The sequence below is a fragment of the Thamnophis sirtalis genome, unplaced genomic scaffold, assembly GCF_051295495.1.
Source record: "Thamnophis sirtalis isolate CommonGarterSnake01/CBP01778 unplaced genomic scaffold, rThaSir2_p1.2 scaffold_4, whole genome shotgun sequence".
Taxonomy (NCBI): domain Eukaryota; kingdom Metazoa; phylum Chordata; class Lepidosauria; order Squamata; family Natricidae; genus Thamnophis; species Thamnophis sirtalis.
Genome location: NW_028261384.1, coordinates 69,959,027 through 69,979,983, shown reverse-complemented (window position 1 = coordinate 69,979,983; position 20,957 = coordinate 69,959,027). Strand labels below are relative to the sequence as shown.

Below are 20,957 nucleotides of genomic sequence, written 5' to 3'. Positions count from 1 at the left end.
CTATGTATAGTATACATGTGAGTGTGTGTTATGAAAATGAAAATGGAAATAAAATATTCTCAAAGACATACAACAGTGGTTCTTATATCTGTTTTTTTTTAATGCTTAAAAAAAACAACAAAGACCCAATTTCTCAACTCCCAGATCCAGGAGAATAAAAATCTAGGTCTTATTCCTCACCTCCAGCCATTCTTAAACTTTTTCCAGATATTAAGTGCAGCCCTTCCCAATCAAAACTTGTCTAGTACTGTCATGTCCTACTCTTTAGGCAGACCAGATGGAAGTGCTTTGTAAAATGAAGACTTCTCTAACTTGCTTTGCCCCACACAAAATACAATTACCATGTCGAACTAGCATACCTACCTAATAGCTCCTCTGAAAAGGAATGATTCAGGGGTGGGCTTCTGCAGTTACTACTGCCTGTTCACTTGTGGGTGCGCGCGCTTGATGCATGCTTTGCACGCATGCACAATACAATAAAAATTGTTCAGCACATGTGCAGAAGCAAAAAACAAGATGGTGTCGCCTATGGCGCTGCCCAGAGAACTGGTTTGGGGGCGTAGCAGGCCTGGGTCGCTATCAGTTCTAGAGTCCCAGGCTGCCAAACCACTACCGGTTCAGCCAAACCAGTCAGAACCCGTAGGAACCCACCAGTGGAATGATTGATATTGACATTGAAAAACCAGAATTGTTTATTTATTACATTAATTGTCCATCATTTATTAAGAAGGTCAAGATTTCCCTTTTATTTTCCACCCAAAAAATTTGTAAGATAGGTTGAATTGCAAGAATTCATTTTCATTCCAATCTACTCTTTCTTCAGAGCCTTTTTTGATAATGACTACTAAAAATAAGTCATGTCAGAAAGCATATTATAACTAAATGCCACATTGCAGGCATGCCCTTACTTTCAGCTCTAGTTTAATCATTAAAACCAAATAAGCATGAACTTAGAGCACCAAGGGAAGGGAAGCACCAAAGACAAGCAAGTGTTTGAGATAGGTCAAGGCAAGAAACAGACATGGCAGGATCAAAATCCTGTCTAAGTAATTTATGACACATAAGTAAAATCAAAAAGGAGTTATTTTGAGCTTCTTTCTCAAAACTGGATTTTTCCCCCTCAAAATTCCCGCTTAACAGCTTAACAGTTCATTATTTCCATGTTACAAAAGATTGTTAAAGCCAAAACAAAAATACTAGCTAAAAATCTTACAGATAAACAGAAAAATGAACTGCCAAAGAAAATAGACGTTCAGATAGTTAAGAAAGTGAAATACTTGGGAATTTACCTAACAGCTAGATGTGCAACACTTAAAGAAGATAATTACATGAGGCTAATATAACAAATTAAACTTGACCTGGAGAAGTGGAAAAACATGCAATTCTCAATGACAGGAAGGATAGCAACCATAAAAACGAATATTCTGCCCAAACTATTGTTTTTGTTTCAAATGATTTCTATAAAATTAGAGAAAAAAATATTTTGTTGAATTAATACAATAATATTGAAAAAGGTATGGCCGGGGGAAAGAAGGGAAAAAAGACTGAAAATGTTACAAGACTCAGAGGGCTTTGGATTGCCGTTTTGGGAGCTTTACTACCAGGCTCCTGCACTAACAGAAGCTTGGTAGTAAAGAATAAATAACTCTTAGAAATAGAAAATTGTTACTGCTGGAGGGGCATGAACTCCAATTGGGATGGCATGCCTTCCTGTGGTATGAAAAAAATAAAATAGCTAAATACATTCAAAAGAATTATATAAGAAACGCTCTATACTTAATATGGGAAAAGGTAAAATAAAAAATGTGAATATGAAAATTCTAGCCTGGCTTTCCACAATGTAAGCACTGATGTTCAAATGTTGTAAATTTGGGGAAATTTGTAACATATAAAGATATCTTAAATGAGAAAGGGGAACTTAAAACTAAATAGGAACTACAAAATGAAGGAGTGGATCTCGCATGGTAGCCACATCTGCAAATATAATCAAGATATGTGAAAGATGCTGGAATATATGGCTTTTTATAAATAACTAATAGCACTTGATCGGATACTATTAGGAACACATGAAAAATTAATAAAGAAATAGATGTACTGTATTTTGGAGTATAAGACGCACCCTTCCCCCCCCCAAAAGAGGGTGAAAATCTGGGTGTATCATATACAATGAATACAGCATTTTTGGCCTCCCAAATCCTCACCCTGCGGACCCCGTTTTTCACAAAAATGGATGCACAGAGGGTTTGGGAGACGTGCAAAGTGCTCCTGGGGGCTGGGGAGGGCAAAAACCAGTGAAAATGGGCGCATTTTTCACAAAACAGGGGTCCTCCAGGAGCACTCTGCAGGCCTTCCAAACTCTCTGAACAACCCATTTTTTGCAGAAAAATGGCCCATTTTTTGTGAAAAACAGGCCCACTTTTTGCTCGTTTTTGCCCTCCCAAGCCCCCAAGAGCACTCTACAGGCCTCCCAAACCCTCTGCATGCCCTATTTTCGCAAAAACAAGCCCATTTCTTGCCTCCCAAACTTCCCATGCGTTGCATTTTTGCTAAGGTGACCAGATTTTCAGATTGGTAAAGAGGGACACCTTTGACCGGGGGGGGGGGCTCTTGATTAAAAATTTTATACGGAGCAACAAAAATTTTCATATAATGCAAAAATAGTATTGTAATATTTTTTTTATTTCAACATAACTACAATTTACAAATATAAATTGTAACTGTTGCCAAACATCAAAATTTTGATCATGTGACCATGAGGATCACTAAGTGTGAAAATGGTCGCTAAGTGTGAAAAATGGTAATCAGTCACTTTTTTCAATGCCATTGTAACTTTGATCACTAAGCCCATTATACCACCTTTCTTGCTACAGTTCTTAAGTGAATAACTGCAGCTGATAAGTTAGTAACATAAGTGAATCTGGTTTCCCCATTTGACTTTGTCAAAAGGTGATTATATGACCCCAGGGCACTGAAACCATCATAAATACGAATATGTTGCCAAACATCAAAATTTTGATCGCGTGACCATGAGGATTCTGCAACGGTCGCTAAGTGTGAAAATGGTTGCAAAGTGTGAAAAATGGTCATCAGTCACTTTTTTCAATGCCATTGTAACTTTGGTCACTAAGCTCATTATACCACCTTTCTTGCCACAGTTCTTAAGTGAATAACTGCAGCTGGTATTTTGTATTTTGGATAGAATCTTTTTTTAAATAGCCTAAGACAATTTAAAAAAAGAATCCACACAGAATAAATTGAAATAAAACATTTCAAACTATTCTTTCTATGCACAATATATTTCAAAGTATTGTGCATAGAATTTTTAAAAATGGTTTCACTTCAATTTATTTTGGATAGAATCTTTTTTTAAATTGTCTAAGAAAATTTAAAAAAGAATCCACACAGAATAAAACTATTTTAAAAAATCCTATGCACAATAAATAAAATATTATTTTAAAATACATTAAAAAAATAAAAGAAAAAAAACCAGCTCACTTACCAGCAGGCACAAGTGAGCACTCCAAGTCAATCCAGAATGATGTAGATGTTAATACAAAGAACTGAGCAAATTAAAATGGTGAAATTAGTCAGGGAAATATTTTTCAAAGAAACTTTGCCGTCATTTTTCCCACACGAGCTGACCTCTAACCTCCGTGCCCCTCCCCTCCGGAAAATCCAGGAAGGAACACTTGCAGCTTCTCTAGCCAAGTATTTCCTGGAGCTCTATGGTACTTGGTCATTTTTTCTTATAAAATGAGGTAAAAGGGGCGCGCGGGTTGTCCATTATCTTGCTTTAATGTTTTAATATCTTCAATGAAAGTACTGAGACAGAGAGAGGGATTAGACAGAGTGTCTTTTGTCTTGCCCCGGTTAGGATTTCTTAAGCAAATCCACTGGGCTTTCAACATGAAGCCAGAAAATCGGGACTTTTAAAAAACGTCCCGAGACACGGGACAAATTATTAGAAACTGTAACTGTCCCGCTGAAATCGGGACATCTGGTCACCTTAATCCCCTCCCCATTTTCCAGGCCTCCCAAACTCTCTATATGCCCTGTTTTTCACAAAAAATGGAGCAAGCAGAGGGATTAGGAGGCCTGCAGAGTGGTCCTGGGGGCTAGGGAGGGGAAAAACTTATTTTAAATTGATTTTTTCAAAATCTTGGTGTGTCTTATATTCCGGTGCATCTTATAGTCAGTTATTATCATTGCTTCTTTCACTTTTAGGTATTTATTACTGTAATTATTTCACAGTAGTTATTTATTAAGCCTAAAATGGAAGATGAACAAGTGAAAGAAACAATGATAGTAAGGGCAAATAATTTTGGATACACAATAGAACTAGACAAATGGCAAAAACTTTGGGATAGAAATTATAAATTGACAATATAAGGAAAACTATACAAAACTATACAAAAACTACATATAAGGAAAACTATACAAATGTTTTGCCACTGGCAAGACTAGCAAAGATGTTCAAAAACATGTCAGCCAAATGTTGGAAATGCAATCAGATGCCAAGATCGTACTACTATATATGGTGGACATGCCCAGAGGCAAAAAAAAAAAAAAAGACAAAGCAACATATAGACTTAAAGCCAGAAATATTTTTCTTAGGTGTATTACCAGAAAAAAATGACAAACAGGTTGTATATGTAATATTACATGTGCTGACAGTAGCAAAAATTACATTTGCACAATATTGTAAAAATGAGAGAACTCCTACAGATGAAAGCATAATAAAAAAAATAAGACAGAAATGGATAGGTTAACATTAAAGATAAAAGATAGAGAGGATAAAGAATACTTTTAAACATGGGATTTGTTTTATAATAATAGCAGAGGTAGACATTAGAAATTGGGAGAATACTATTATATTAAGGTGACCAGACAGGCACGCTTTTCTACAATTTGTCCCGCATCTTGCGCAGTTTTCAAAAAGTCCCGCTTTTATAGCTCGCTCGCTCCCCCGCCCATCTGCTGTCACTCGCTCCCCCACCCATCCACACTAAGTCTAAGGCAGCGCTTTCAGTGGGGTGCGTGCTGGGAGGAATCTCTCCTGTCCTTCCAGCACACACACCATTGATTAAACTGCTCTCTTTCGCCCGCAGCAGAGATCGGGCGGGCGAAAGGAAGCGCTTTAGGCAGTGAGGTGTGTGCCAGGAGGAGAGGAGAGATTCCTCCCAGCACGCACACCACTGATTAAAGCACTTTCAGTGGGGTGCATGCTGGGAGGAATCTCTCCTGTCCTCCCAGCACACACACCATTGATTAAACTGCTCTTTCACCTGCAGCAGAGATCAGACAGGCGAAAGGAAGCGCTTTAGGCAGTGAGGTGCATGCCAGGAGGAGAGGAGAGATTCCTCCCAGCACGCACCCCACTGATTAAAGCACAAAATCTAAGTTGAGGGAATGGTGAGCGGCGGCTGCAACCCCAGAGCTTGGCTAGGCGAGAGCTTTAAGGCAAGCGGCTGTACGGACCCTTGCTGTCAATCCACCCCCTCCTTGTGCCTTTCCGCAGCTGTCCCATTGTTTTTCCGCCAGTGGGGCTGCTCCCGTTATGGGGTGCACCCCCCCCCCCGTGGCTGCGAAGGAGTTTCCTGAGAGTTTTAGAGGGTCAGGAGTACGACCCTCATTGCAACGTCGCCCTTTGCAAGCTCCAGCTGCTTGGGAGGGTGGTTATTTATTTATTTTTTTCTTCCCGCTTCTTCTTTCTCACTTTCTCACGTGCAAGGATTGCATGGTGGCTTGGATGGAAATAGTGACATTCGTGGCATCGCGCTTGGGGTTAAAAGCTGCTTTTCGTTTGCGGCAGCAACCGCTCTTTGAGAATTCTTGCTTGAAAGAACAGGACTCCCTCACGCGGTCCTGAATTGAGATCCATCCCCCTCCACCCCTAATTAAAAAGCCCCTGGTAAATTCTTGCCTGTCCTGAGCCACTTGGCATGCCTGCCTTTTAGTTACACATACACACATATTTTCATTCATAGGGATATTGTTTTCCTAAGGTGGAGCTTGTCTTCTTTTACTATTTACTATTAATAGTAGTAATAGTACTAATAGTACTAATAGCAGTTTAAGGAAGCAAACCTTAATAAAGGCAATTGACAAGGGAATAAAGATCTTGCATATCTATTGTGCAATATCTAACAGCATACTTTTATGCTTGCAACAATTAGCTGGGTTAATTAAGGCAGAGGAATCTTTTCTGACCACTTACTGGTTAAGCTTGGAAAAGCACTTTTTGTTAAATTATCAGACTCCTGAAAAAAATACTGGGGAGCAGATGCAAAGAAATAGTGAGATATGGATTAGCAGCTGATATTATGTATATATTCTGCAGTGATGTATGACATTCCTGTTTTCTTTAGCCTCTGGTCATCCTGGAAATGCATAGCAGAAGCGCCTGTGGAAGCAAACAGGGGAGAAAGTGTCCACAGTATGCTAGCCTTGTAACATTCACATGGCTGACAGGAATAGCTCTGTATGCCATAATATAGAATATGAATTCTGTACTCTGTATTCCAAATTCATGAGTTTTGTTAGTAGGACTAATCTTCTGCTCACTTAGTTAAAACAATTCCCATTGAGTCCATTGAGGTTTTTTTTTTCTTTATTAGAATATCATACATTTCTGCCTTGCTTGATTAGTTGATTAGTTGGGGATCATTTCAATTTCAAAAAATATGAAATAAAGTTTTCAACAAACTTGCTATGAAACTACAGCTACTGGTACCTTAGTGTTGATAAACAGTTTATAAAGAGATTTTCAGGAGCAATATATTTTTCTATCTTTAGAACAGTACCTAAAATCCTATTTCTGTTCATTATTTTTAATTACATGTTTTGAAGACTATTTCCTATCAGGATAGCATAATTCAAAACAAAAGGGAACTGGCAGAACATTCAAACCTTTTGCGACTAATCCCAAGAGGTTATCTTTTAGACTCAAGGTACTTTTCTCCTCTTGAAAATGCTTGTTTAATTGCTTTTTGCGCTTATCTATAGATAGGTATGATAAGTTAATGAGTATTATTTATTTATTTATTAAATTTATATGCCACTCATCTTACTATCCAAAGTGATACTGAGAATTTTACAATACAATAAAACAGCAATATAAAACCATTAAAATTAACAGGAACTTAGATAAAATTAGGAACCCAGTATATGAGTGACAATAGGTGGAAATTTCACCTTTACAATGCTATATGTATAAGATATACTGTGTACATACACACACACACACACACACGATTGTAAGTCAATTTGAATTCAATATGTAATTGTATCCACCTAATTTCTTTATATTAACATGAAGTAGGGTTGTGAAGAGTCAGAATAGTCAAGATGTTGGTTCCAGCCTATAATTGAAAACTATCTTTTTTGATCTCCTATTGCAGATGTCCCCATCTTGAAGGCTGTGATATATGTTACAAGGGCTGATCAGACTAATGGTTATGGGGATATATGGTTACAGGTTTTTTGTTTAGAACAGTACAGGTAGTCCTTGACTTACAACAGTTCCTTTAATGACTAATCAATTTACAATAGCACTAAAAAAAGTGACTTAGGACCAGTGGTGAATCCTACAGGTTCACAAATGTGAGCATGCACATGTGAACAATTTGCCCCACGTCCCACGAGTTCACCTTCACCTTATCCGTCTTCTGCTCTTTCCCTCTCTTCCTTCCTTTCTCCTTCCATCCTCTCTTCTTTCCTCACTCACTCCCTTCCTCCTTTTCTCCTTCCATTCTTTCAGCTTCATTTCTTTTGCCTATCTACCTTCTCTGTCTTTCTGCTCTTTCCATTTCTCTCTTCCTCTTCGCTTTTGTTCCTTCCTCCTTCCATCCTTTCACCTTCCCTCCTTCCTATTTCTTCCTTCTTCCTTCCTTCTGCCTATGTACCTTCACCTTCTCTGTCTTTCTGCTCTTCCCTGTCTTCCCCTTTCCTCCCTCCCTTCTTTCCTTTCTAGTTCCATCTTTTCTTCTTTCCTCTCTCCCTCCCTTTTTCTTTCTTCCTTCCTTCCTCCTTCCTCTTGCCTATCAACTTCATCCTCTTTGTCTTTCTGTTCTTTCCCTCTCTTCCCTCTCTACCTTTTCTTCCTACCTCCTTCCCTCTTTTCTCCCTCCCTTCTTTTTCTTCCTTTCTTCTTCCATCTTCCTCTTTCTCCTTCCATTCTTTCTCCTTCCATCCATCTTTTCTACTTCCATCTTCTCCCCCCCTCCCTTCTTCTTTTCCTTCCCCACTCCCTCCTTCCTTTCTCTCCTTCCCACTCCTTGCAACTGCAATTGGAACCGCAGACAGGGAAGAAAAAGAGGAGGAAGCGGCGGCGAAATCGTAGTGATCGAAGGGTTTGATGGCTGGCACAATGAAGGTCTTCTTCATCTCCTTGACCTCCGCAGCATCCCCCATTTTCCTCCCCTCCCCCACCCGTGGAGCCTCTCCCCTCCTCTCCCTCCCCTCCCCCTACAAGGGATCTACATGGCTCTCCGGCCGGAGGGAGCCGCGTGGGGGGGGGGGGGGAAACAGGCATCTGTCAAAACCCCGAATCCTGTCTCGGCCTCGGTGTGGCTATGGCAGAAGCAGCGAGCGCAGGGGCGACGCTTCACTGGGAGCGACCTCTCTTTCCCCGCTGCATAGGGATGTGGGGAAAGGGCTCGGGCGCCCCCTTTTCTCTCCCCCCTTCTTTCCTTCTCTCTCCTCGGGCGCTTTGTCTCGGTGCCCCAACGCCGGGCGTGGAATAGCGCGAAATAAGGGCCACTTCGGAAGGTTCCTCCAGCAGATCGTCTTCCCCGCACCGCCGTCGCTCTGGGAAAGGAGCAGCGCTCTGGCGAGCCTCGAGAGATTCCCCCGTTCTCTCTCTCTCTCGCTCTCCCGGCCCTTCCAAGCCGCAAAAAAATACAAGGAACTTTCTATCACATATGGTAGACCTGCCTGGAAACTCAAAAATATTGGACAAAAATTTGGAAATGGGTGCAAGAAATTACAGGAGAGCAAATAAAATAAAAACCCGAACTCTTTCTGCTGGGAATAATCAAAGGAAAATATACAAAGAAAATTAAGTACATATTAACACATCTGCTGACCACATCTAGAATAGCATTTGCCCAATGCTGGAAACAAAATAATACCCCCTCGGACATATTAGTGACACAAAAAAATTTGGATTGTGTACAGTTTGACAAATTAACACTAAAATTAAAAGACAAAGAAGAGTCGGAATATTATGAAATTTGGAACAATTAGTACAAATGGCTGCAAAACAAAAATAAAATTAATTAAGCTGAAAAACTATATATATATATATATATATATATATATATATATATATATATATATATATATATATATATATATATATATATATATAGAGAGAGAGAGAGAGAGAGAGAGAGAGAGAGAGAGAGAGAGAGAGAACTGTGTATAAAGGTTTATAAATATAGAAACGAAATAATATTTACATGTACAGGCATAATGACATAATAATGTTGATATAATGACTAAGGTGTTGTAGAAGGAAATACTACTACTATTACTACTACTAATAATAATAATAATAATTTGGAAACAAACAACATCTTGCCAGTAGAGCAAAAAGGCAACAAAAGAAGGAGCAGGGGCACAAAAGATCAGCTCCTAATTGATAAAATGATATTAGAAAATTGTAAGAACAGAAAAACAAACTTGAATATGGTCTGGATTGATTACAAAACGGCATTTGATTCACTGCCACATAGTTGGATCATAAAATGCTTAGAAACAACTGGCATTAGCAAAAATATTACATCCTTTACTGAAAAGGCAATGAAACAATGGAGAACTGAGTTGGCAGTAGGAAATGAGATCTACGGAATGGTTAATATCAAGCAAGGAATTTTCCAGGGTGATTCACTTTCACCTCTTCTCTTCATCATCGCAATGATCCCACTATCAGTAATCTTAAAAAAAAAAATGAAATTAGGCTACCAAACAGCCAAAGAAGCTGAAAAAATTTCGCATTTACTATATATGGTTGATTTGAAACTCTATGGCAAGTCAGAAATAGAAATCCAATCATTGACAAACACAGTCCGAGTATTCAGCACCGATATTTCAATGCAGTTTGGCATGGAAAAATGCACCACTGTATCCATAAAAGGGGGCAAAATCATTGCATGTGAGGGAATTGAAATGCCCAATGGCCAACTAATTAAATGCAACGAAAATGAAGCCTACAAATACTTAGGCATTCTGCAGTTGGATAACATCAAGCATGGAGAAGTAAAAACTATTGTCACACGAGAGTACACCAACAGAGTTAGGAAAATTTTGAAATCTAAATTGAATGGTGGAAATACAATCAAGGCCATAAATACCTGGGCAATACCAGTTATAAGATACACAGCTGGTATAGTTAACTGGACACAAAGCTGATTTGGACATTTTGGACTGAAAAACCAGGAAACTAATGACAATGCACTACAGTTTACATCCACGTGGTGATACTGATAGACCATACCTGCCCCGAAAATCAGGTGGCAGAGGATTATTACAAGTGAAGCAAACAGTTGAAGAAGAAAAACATGCACTGGCTGATTATTTAAAAGAAAGTCAAGAACATCTATTAATCGAAGTAAAGAACAAAAATCTACTGAAGGCCCAACAGACGAAACAAGAATACAGAAAAGATGTGATAAAATCAAGAATGGAGAGTTGGCAGAACAAAGCACTGCATGGCCAATTTGTGGAAAAAATAAAAGATAAAGTGGACAGGGAACAAACTTGGTTATGGTTAACAACAGGTACATTAAAGAAAGAAACAGAGTCACTAATCCTGGCTGCGCAAGAACAAACTATCCGCACAAATGCCATTAAGGCCAAAATCGAAAAATCCTTTGATGATGCCAAATGCAGACTTTGCAAAGAAGCTGATGAAACTGTTGATCACATACTCAGCTGCTGTAAAAAAAATCGCGCAGACTGATTATAAATTGCGGCACAATTCAGTAGCACAAATGATCCATTGGAATTTGTGCAAAAATTATAATATTAAAACAGCAACAAACTGGTGGGAACATCAACCTGAAAAAGTCACCGAAAATCAGATGGTCAAGATCTTGTGGGATTTCCGTATACAAACCGACAAAATACTGGCGCATAATACACCAGACATCACACTGGTTGAGAAAAATAAGGTCACAATCATAGACATCGCAATACCAGGTGATAGCAGGGTCGCCGAGAAGGAACATGAAAAAATTGCAAGATACCAGGACTTAAAAATCGAAATTCAACGACTATGGCACAAACCAGCAGTGGTAATTCCAGTGGTAATTGGCACACTGGGTGCTATTCCAAAAGCACTGGAATTACATTTAAAACAGTTAAAAATTGACAAAATCACCATCAGTCAAATGCAAAAAGCCGCACTGCTTGGATCTGCACGCATATTACGAAAATACGTTATGACGTCCTAGGCCCCTGGGTGGGGCCCGACTAGTAACCAATGCCAAATCCGGTGAAACAACTGGCCGCTGTGATACAATTGTATAATAATAATAATAACGAATGTGTCAGATCCCTATCATGACACTGCCATTTCTGTGAGGAGGGGGTCTGGATCCCTTTATTCGCTTATTGCCCTCTTCCTGTTTTGTGCATATCCTGTAATCCCTTACTTTATAACCCTAGGTCTGACATCCATCTGCCCAATGCTTTACCTTTGGGGGAATGTGTAAGTTGGGAGGGCCATCTGTTTTGCCTAAGTCTTGAAGCCCCCTGAAAGAAGCACCTGGGAACAGTACCTTATCTCCTTCCCAGGACGGCCATTTCTACAACATCTTGGCATCTGTGGATTGGCTCATTTAATATTTGACTGAGGGGAGGCATTTCTAACTTCTTTCTCCTAACGGAATTGCCTAAGGGGCCTTAGGCAATGCTTTGCTTTTGTCTTGCACTCACTTCCTTTCAATAAAAGATTCCTTTTGAAATGCTGCTATCTTAAGAGTTCGTACTTTCTTGAATGGGGAGTAGAGGCAGGATCTTACAGAATGTTAATTTTAAAGAATAAGTGAATTAATGTTAAAGAGAATGTTATTTTTTATTCGTAGTTCATGTTACTTGATATATTTATATTTTAGTTTTCTTCTAAGGACATTACTCCCTGATTCTAGTTTAATATTTTAACTTTTTTTTAACATGCTGGCTCTCACATCTACTAAAATATATATAACTGACTATTAAGGAACAAATAGGTTGAATACATAGAACTGTATATATATAAATAAACTGATATTTTCTAAGAAATGTTTATAATAACAGTACTCTAGTTTAAGATTGTTTAAAATTCTAGATATTTTATGATTACATACTGACTCTCAATAAAACAATCACCTCTCTCAGACCATGTATTAAAGACCAAGGAATCAAATGCATGGTATTTGAAAAAATTAACAAAAAATAAATGTGAGCACAGAAGGAAATGAAGCATATACAGTATAGCAATAACCTCCTCCCTCCAGGAAAATTAAAATTCCTAGCTAATGATGACAATTTATAATTATACTGTAAAGTGGAGTGTATTTGACCAAGCAAATCTTAGAATTAGTACTATATGGATAAAATAGTATCCCAAAGAGTGCCTACACTTCTTCATCAATATAATGAGATAAGATATTAGAAATTAGAATGCTCATGCCATCAATATAGATAAGGATTTAGTAGATACTGGTAAACTATATTAATATGAGAACGGATTGTCTTCCAAATGTTACATTATTTGAAAAGGCTTCATTTTATGTTATTGGACACATTAATGTCATGTAGGAGAGTGACATGCAAAGAAAGTACATAAATATTCTTTGTTCCTGATTGGGGTGTGTAAGTGCCAAGAATACCCTACTGGGCTGCATCGGTCCAAACCATTAGGAACCCATCTTTGCCTGCAGGCACCAACTGTCTTTATCCAAATCACTTTCAATTGACATTATTGCTTTTGGAGATACTGAGTTAGGAAATCTGAAAAGCATCTAGTGAGACTTTCAAACCAAAGAGCCAAAACATCTTTATTCTAGCTATTCTAGCTCTATTCTAGTTCTGGCATTGAAGCCATTTCTCCTACTGAATTATAATGTTTTTAACATTACCCAGCCATGGTTGAAATAATAGAAATATTGTCTCATTATTGTGTTATATTAGAATAATGATTGTTCATGATTCTAGAAGAAGACCCTTTAAGTTTTTGGGAAGGTAGCCTTGGGAAAGCTTGGGAAGATAGCCTTGAGAGAAATTCATTCATAAATTCTTTAACTCCTGGGTTATTTAAAAGGCATGATCTGGTTGAACTTTCACAACTATGATAACATGCAATTTATACAATTAATTTTCAGTAATTACAATGAACAATATTTTCCTCTATATTGAAAGCCTTTTATAGCTTAACAGTAACTGTGCCCTCACCTCCCCATCTTCTAGAGCTTATTACCTCTTTTGATTTGCTTTCATAAAAATTCCTAACTTGCTCATCAGTTAAAATCTTCTTGTCTTCTGCAAGAATGACAGAGCCTGCTTCAATAATCTTCAGTTGTAGAAAATGCAAGTATATTTAAAAAGGGGGAAATGGGTTATTTGTTTCAGTTTTTAAAGTTTTTTTCAATTTAACCAATTATTTAGTTTAAGAATATGTTAACTAATATGTAAATAAATGTACATCTTACCAAAAGCTTAAAGGAGTTTCTTTCCATTGCTAGAGTTGGTAATGATTTTATTAGAATGTTTGACAAGGTGCTGCATTCTGAGAACTGACAAAATACATTTCAAAGCCAAAGTCAATAGAGTTCCTCACCTGATCTTGATTGTATCCCTCTGTTTATGTAGCTGCACACTGCTGGCTCATATTTATCTGGTTATCCACTAAGGCTCAAAGATTCCTCTCACAGTTACTGCTATTAAACCTGGTTTCACTCAGTCTATATGTTTACATGGTTTTTCTTGCTTAAGTGTAAGATTTTACTTTTCTCTACATTGAATTTCATTTTGTTAGATAGGGTCGAGTGTTCATCAAGATCCATCTGGATCTTGAGCCTATCTTTTAGGGTGTTGGCTATTTCTTCCAGCTTAGTGTCATCTGCAAATTTGGTAAGTTCCCTGTCTATTCCATCATCTAAATTGCTTATGAAGATATTGAAGAGTACTGGGCCTAAGACAGAACCTTGTGATACCCCAGTTTAATTCCCTCCATGTAGATGTAGAACCATTAAGGACTACTCATTGAGTACGGTTTGTTGGCCAGTTATGATACTATCTGTCCCACTTTTTTCTAGCTTACCAAGAAGAAGATTGTGGTCTACTTTGTTGAGTGCCTTGCTGAAGTCTCTTATATATATGTCCATAATATTTCACTGGTCTACTAATTTAGTCGCTATGTTGAAGAATTAAATAAGATAGGTTTTGGAAGATCTGTTTTTAACAAACACGAGCTGACTGCTAGTTATTACTTTATTCTAGAGTTTGGCAGATCTGTTTTTTTATTATCTTTTCCCGTATCTTCCCGGGTATTGATGTTAGGCTGATCGGTCTGTAGTTTCCTGGGTGTTTTTTTCTTTTCTTTTTTGAAGATCAGAACCACATCAGCTCTTTTCCAGTCCTCTAATAGTTTCCCGGTGCACCAGGATTTTTGAAAGATGTGGTACAATGATTCTGAGATGACATCTGCCAGCTCCTTTAGAATGAGGATGAGTCAGCAGAAATAGTGCCACTTTAAGAAGCCCAGTTATCGCCGCTTTAAGAAGCTGTCTATATAAAGGAGCCCATTTGAGGGCGTATTTCTCTCTTCTTGTGTATCTCTCTCCTCGTATATCTATTTCTATTGTAGTTCTCCATGTAGAGTTGAAGATTGATTGTTTGCCTAGTATTTGCCTGACACGTGTATGTATGTATATATAGGTCCTGTATATAAACCACTGTTTATATACACAGACAAAACCTCTGTGTACTGTATTTTGCTACTGGGTTGTCTCAAAATAATAGTCACGCTGTGCACACTCTGACAAGCCCATCAGGTCCTGGTGATTTCTATTCTTCAAAATCAGACAGGTGTTCTCTTACTATTTTTTGCTTATTTTAACTTTTATTTTAAATCTGTCTTTTACAGTTATGTTTTTGTAGGTTGAGCTATAGTTCCTTTTTGCATGAAGACCAATGCAAAGTATGAGTTAAGCAGCTCTGCTTTCTCTCTGCTGCCTGTTACTTCCTTGCCATCTTGTCTTTAGTGGACTGTTTCCTTGATTTTTTTTCTTGTTATTTAAATGTTGGAAGACACTTTTTTATTATCTTTGATTTTGTTGCAAGTCTTTATTCATTCTGAGCCTTTGCTTTTCTGACTTTATCTGTGCATGTTCTGGATATCTGATATTTTGCCTTAGTTGTGTATTCCTTTTTGTCTTTCAATTTGTCAGAGAGATCTTTCTGCAGCCATGCTGGTTTCTTCTTGGATTTCTTGTTTTTCTTTCTCAGGGTTATTGTTCTGGACTGGGCTTTTATGATATTTTTCAGAGTTTCCCAAGATTCTTGAGTTATTTTCCCCTTTAGGATTTTCATCCAAGGAATCTTTCCCAAGTTATCTCTGAGTTTATTAAAATCAGCTCTTTTGAAATATAAAACTCTGGTATCATTTTCTGTTGTTTGTGTTTGCATTATGTTGAATTCTCACCCAAGGTTTCCACAGTTCCAAGTGCCTTTATCACTTTTTCTCTGTTTGTAAGAATTAAGTCCAGTACGGCTGTCCTGCTAGTTCCCTCCTCTACCATTTGGACAACAAAGTTGTCAGCTAGGTTGGTTAGGAACCTATTTGATTTCTCACTTGGTGCAGAATTAGTCTTTTAATTGATGTCAGGATAATTGAAGTCCCCCCATTACTATTCTAGTGTATTTCCTACATATATTTGTTAGTTGGTTAGCAAAAAGGACATCTGTTTTTTCTGCTTGATTGGTGGCCTATAGTATACATCTATGGCAATGTTGTTCTTTTTTTCTTTTATATTGACCCATATGCATTCTAGGAAGTTTTTGTCTTCAGTTTCATGCATTTCTGTACCAATATTATGATCCTTACATACAGTGCAACCCCACCTCCTCTTTTATTTGGTCTGGTTTTTTTGAACAGTTTGTATCCTCTTATCAGTATGTTCCAGTCATGGGTTTCATCCCACCAAGTTTCTGTTATTCCAACTATATCATATCTATTTCATGTATAAATAGTTCAAGTTCACCCTATTTGTTCCTCAGTCTTTGGGCATTTGACACCAACCCTTTAGCCAGTGGTTCACATCTAGAATTATTGGTTCTCTTGCCGGATGTTGTCCTTTTATTGGAAGTATAGTTGAAAAAACTTATTGTACACCTAAGTCCTTGACTTTCTTCATCAGAGTGGATTGGGTTGGAAAGGGGTTTTGTACTAGTTTTTTTTTTCTTCTATGAGTGACATATTTCCATCTGTCTTCTTCTTCCTTTAAGGGGTCAGTTCTTTTAGAAGTTGTTTGAGCATTATTATGGTCAATTTGGGCATATTCTTCTTGCAAGGTTTGGGGTTTCTCATTTTGTAGGTTGAGTTTCAGAGTGGTTAGCGCTTCCTCTAGACTAGGGGTATCAAACTCAAGGCCTCGGGGCCACCCTAAAAACAGCAAAGGACCGGCCAGTGGTGCCTCTGCCAGTGAAAATTAAGCTTGGGAAGCTCATGCACAGCCCTCCCAGGCTCCGTTTCCAACTGTGATAGCCTCATGCCACCCTCTGCCAGTGAAAATGGAGCTGAGGGGGGGCTGCATGTGGCCCCCTGAGTTCATTTTCACTGGCAGAAGGCAGTAGGAGGCTGTTGCATCTGAAAATGGAGCTCAGAAGCATGTTTTCACAGGCAGCACACTTGGGCCACCACAGACACCCCTGATACAAGTGATGTCAAGCTGGCCACGTAGAACCACCCCAGCCCCCAAGGTCAAACACAACCCCGATGTGGCCCTCAATGAAATCGAATTTGACACCCTTGCTGTAGACCCTTTACATTTTCTTCTAGTAGCTTGATTAGTTTACATTTGGTACATACAGAATATAGTTTGAGTATTCTATGGGCATAAGTGTATACATGGAATATGTTCTGCAGATCACAATAGCATTAGTTTCTTTTTCCATGAGTGGTTTAAAAAAAGAATTACTTCTTAAGATATAATCTAAGTGCTATTGCTATTTTTGGCAGATCTTCTAGTGCACCATTGTAACTACGTTGTCATGTCATTATTTTTAATTAATCTGCGATTTTCTTGCAGTAGCTAACTAGGTAGTCCATTGCTTCTTCACCTTCTTTGCATTGTTGCTGTCTTTTCAGTTCTGGCTTTGTATGCATTTGTTTTTAAAGCTTGATCTTGTGCATCCAAAAATCTGTCTCTTACTTTCCTGCTCTTAGCCATTGCCATATCTTGTTATTATCTGCTTGGATTGTTATTTTTTTTAATGCTTTGACAATGTAATACTTTGCTTGCCAGGTCTCTTTCGTACTCTTCTTTTTGTCTTTTTTGTAGGCCAGTTTTTCCAGCACTCCAGTTTTGTAGGCTGTTTTTTCCAGCACTCAATAAGACTTTATGGTATACTATGTATGCTAAGTATACTATACTTACCTGGTAAATATTTAATCCATCATACAGTTTTAGCCCTAAAACTTTATTTTACATTAAGTGGTATGTGTGTATTGTTATGCAGACTTTCATGAACACTTCACTAAAAAGATAAAATTTATCTTGATTTACATGTTTTTTAACCACTAAATTGAAGTGATTTATTGTTTTGTTCTTCCAGCTTCAGTTTTTTCTAGTGTGCAGCTCACAATTTCTGGGTAGTCTTTCAGCTAAATATTAATCAGATTATAGTTTTTCAAAGCCAAAAAGTTCAACCACATTCTGTTATCTTTTCTTATATATGACTTATTAATTACCTTATTTAGTCAATAACTTTAGTTCACTCCATAACAAAAATTATCTTAAACAATACTGCACATTTGAGCTGGAAAAACACATCAAGGCTGATATCACCTGAATGTCAGACAGAAGAGCATTCCCAAAAAGCAGCTGTCACATCCGGCAGTATGTCACAATAATGACTTTTCCAATGACCTTAGTATTTTACACTTCTGTTAGATTTAACAGGCAACATAATGGTTAGAATTTTGAATCCCATTAGAAGAACCTTTACTTGGTTCAATAGCTAGTAAGTAGCCAATGCAGGAACTTCAACACTAATACATGCTTATTTGAGCAATCCGGCTGCTGCATCTGTATAATAGCTTCTAAACCATATGCATGGTTTCACTAGAGAAAACATATAAAAACAATCCAGATATTAGGGTATCCAATGTGTCTGAACTAGACTACCCTGTTAAGAAAGGGCATTGCTAATCAAATATCATTTTTACTATAAATGAAGGGATTTGTTGATGTGAGTGGTGGTGGTAGAAAGAGGAGACAATAAATAAAATTAATCGCTATATGATCAAATCCCTGGCCCATTCATAGGTGTCTCATCCATGTCATAGCAGTCATTCAGTGATGCATCTAAGAGCAGCTACCTGTCATGTAAGACAGTTTACTTGGGCTCTTAACAAGCCTTGGCATGGCTCACACTAAACTATCATAACAATGTGTCTTCTGCTCAGCTCAGGCCACTCATGAATTTTAGGGATTCATCTTAGCAAATTCCTTCTATTCTCATTTAAAATTGAAATGGAATTGTGTCCGTGTTTTTATGCTCACCAATTGCTTTATTTCTTCAACTTTTCCTTCTGTAACAGCATCCGGTTTTATAATGACAACCACACACTTTTCCTCCTCTAAAAGAAAGGCAATAATTAACTTAGGAAGCCGTATAACCATTCCAAAAGAATAAATAATATAAGCACTTGATGCTTATTTGCTACTCTAAAAAGAACTGTCATTGAACTATTTGTATTTGACACCAATTTATTTTTCTGCAGTTATTTTCCAAGCTTTCTCAGTTTAGAGGTGTGTTATGGAAATGAAATAATTAAATATTTTGGCACTGTAATTGAACCTGGAACTATAATTGTAAGTTGTGGTGGTTGTTAATGAGTTACCACATGACTGCACCTAATTTAATGAACATTTTATGGCAGTCATGAAGCAAATGTTGCTGTTGTGAAGTAAAAACCATTGTCATGTGACTGCAGGATTGTGCAAATGGCTGTAAATGCAAAATAGTTGCAAAACATCCCAAATGAGATCACATGTATGCAAGATGTTTGCGGGGGGGGGGGGGGACATCAGAACTGTAAGTAGATCTGAGGAGGTCTTTTGTAAGTTCAAACAGACGCTAAATGACCCGTATTCATTTCTGTTACATGTCATGAAGTCTATATGTACAACTAACGTGCTTACTCTATATGAAAAATGTTCATTTAAAAAAAAAAGTTGCTTTTTGATCCATATCCTAAAGGTAAAGGTAAAGGAGGCTTCTCTGCCAGCATGCACGCCATCACCCAGGTGAGCTCCACCACGCATACGCATGCACCTCTTACCAACCAGCTGATTTTCGGGTCTCTGCAATGCATGTTGCTTAATCAAAATGCAGTTAAAACACTATACAAGCCATCAAGAATATAACTATATAAATCTAACAGTAACAGGAAGTGCCTCACAGGAGCAGATAGAGGTAAATCCTAGAGAGGCAGGAAATGCATCACTGAACAATGGAGATGAATGCAAGAGAGGAATAAAGTTGCATACAAATCCGACAACACCTGTAACAGCATGGATGTCCTGTCTTGAATAGATTACCAAATCTGCATTTCTAAAAATTGGTCCTTAGTTTCTATTTCGGGCAGAGAGCTGAGGCTCTGAGTTTCTGTCTTTAGAAACATGTTTCTCCTTTAGGGAAAATGTAACATTATGCTTTTTTAATATTTCCTAAAACATTTCATTCTTCTAAGAGGGGTGGGTGCTAACTTTCTTTAGTACTGATTGCTCCAGTTACATTTGCAATAAATAACATCATAGAACAAACATATGAAGGTAGACTGAATGGATGGAGAAGAAGATGATCAAGAAAGTCTTGATTAGGTTTGAAATCACAAGTTTGGTAGTACCTTTTTTGATTACAAAATGTTATTAAAAAGTATTTACTATTAACACATTAATAAATTTTGTTCATCGAAAACATTCTATATGTGAAGAATATAGACATTTAAAATACAAAAAGTAATGTGTAAATGCATGGATATGATATAAGTAAAGAGAGGTTGCAAGGATAGAAAGGTTTGGAGAGCTTTTAGCAATTGCTGTGTAAACTAGTTTTACACAGATTTCCCTTTCTCCTGCCTTTAATTTCTTTTGATTATTACTTTGCAATATTTTCCTGGATTTTGTATATTGTCTACTTTAAAGGTGCAATGATGGGCCTGTATAGATACATGTATGTAAAACAATAAGTACCACATTTTCCCAAATAAATTATCTGCTTCCTAATTCTCTGAAGCATTGGAAATTGACTTCTTTGGGGGAGACAATATTAGGCATTTACTTTATTGGTTAGGCCTTAAGCCATATCAAAGTGCAAAGTTCCAGAAACAAATTATTACTAAAATTTGATAAAAGCAATTTAAAATGGAATTGGATAAAATACTGTTGGAATAAATATCCTTCTGGGTTCAGCTCCAAGTGGGGAAAACGATACTGGAGACATGGAGGCTGCTTGGAAAGATGGTTTAATGGTGGACAGGACCACATGGCTTGAGTTCTGAATAGAAAAGAGGGATCACACGCTTCAATGTTGGGTGAAGTAGAAAAAGAGAACAAGATGCTGGAAGTTCCTGGTTTTATACTCTCTATTCAGCCCCACCTCTCTGTTTCCTGTTCCTGTATAAGAAAATGTATTCTGATTGGTTGTCAGACTCCCATGGGACCATGCAAGGGCAACTCTCTAGG

At 37.7% G+C, this 20,957-nt stretch overlaps 1 protein-coding gene across 1 annotated transcript in view; it reads right to left on the bottom strand.

Annotated features, from left to right (window-relative positions):
• The window catches only part of NME8 (NME/NM23 family member 8), a 126,579-nt gene that overhangs the window by 24,007 nt on the left and 81,615 nt on the right, over nucleotides 1-20,957 (bottom strand). The window contains exons 6-7 of the mRNA XM_087713093.1: nucleotides 18,771-18,847; nucleotides 13,463-13,555 (exon numbers count right to left, since the gene is read on the bottom strand). Coding sequence (XP_087569219.1) covers nucleotides 13,463-13,555; nucleotides 18,771-18,847 — 170 coding nt within the window. The remainder of the gene's footprint in view (nucleotides 1-13,462; nucleotides 13,556-18,770; nucleotides 18,848-20,957) is intronic.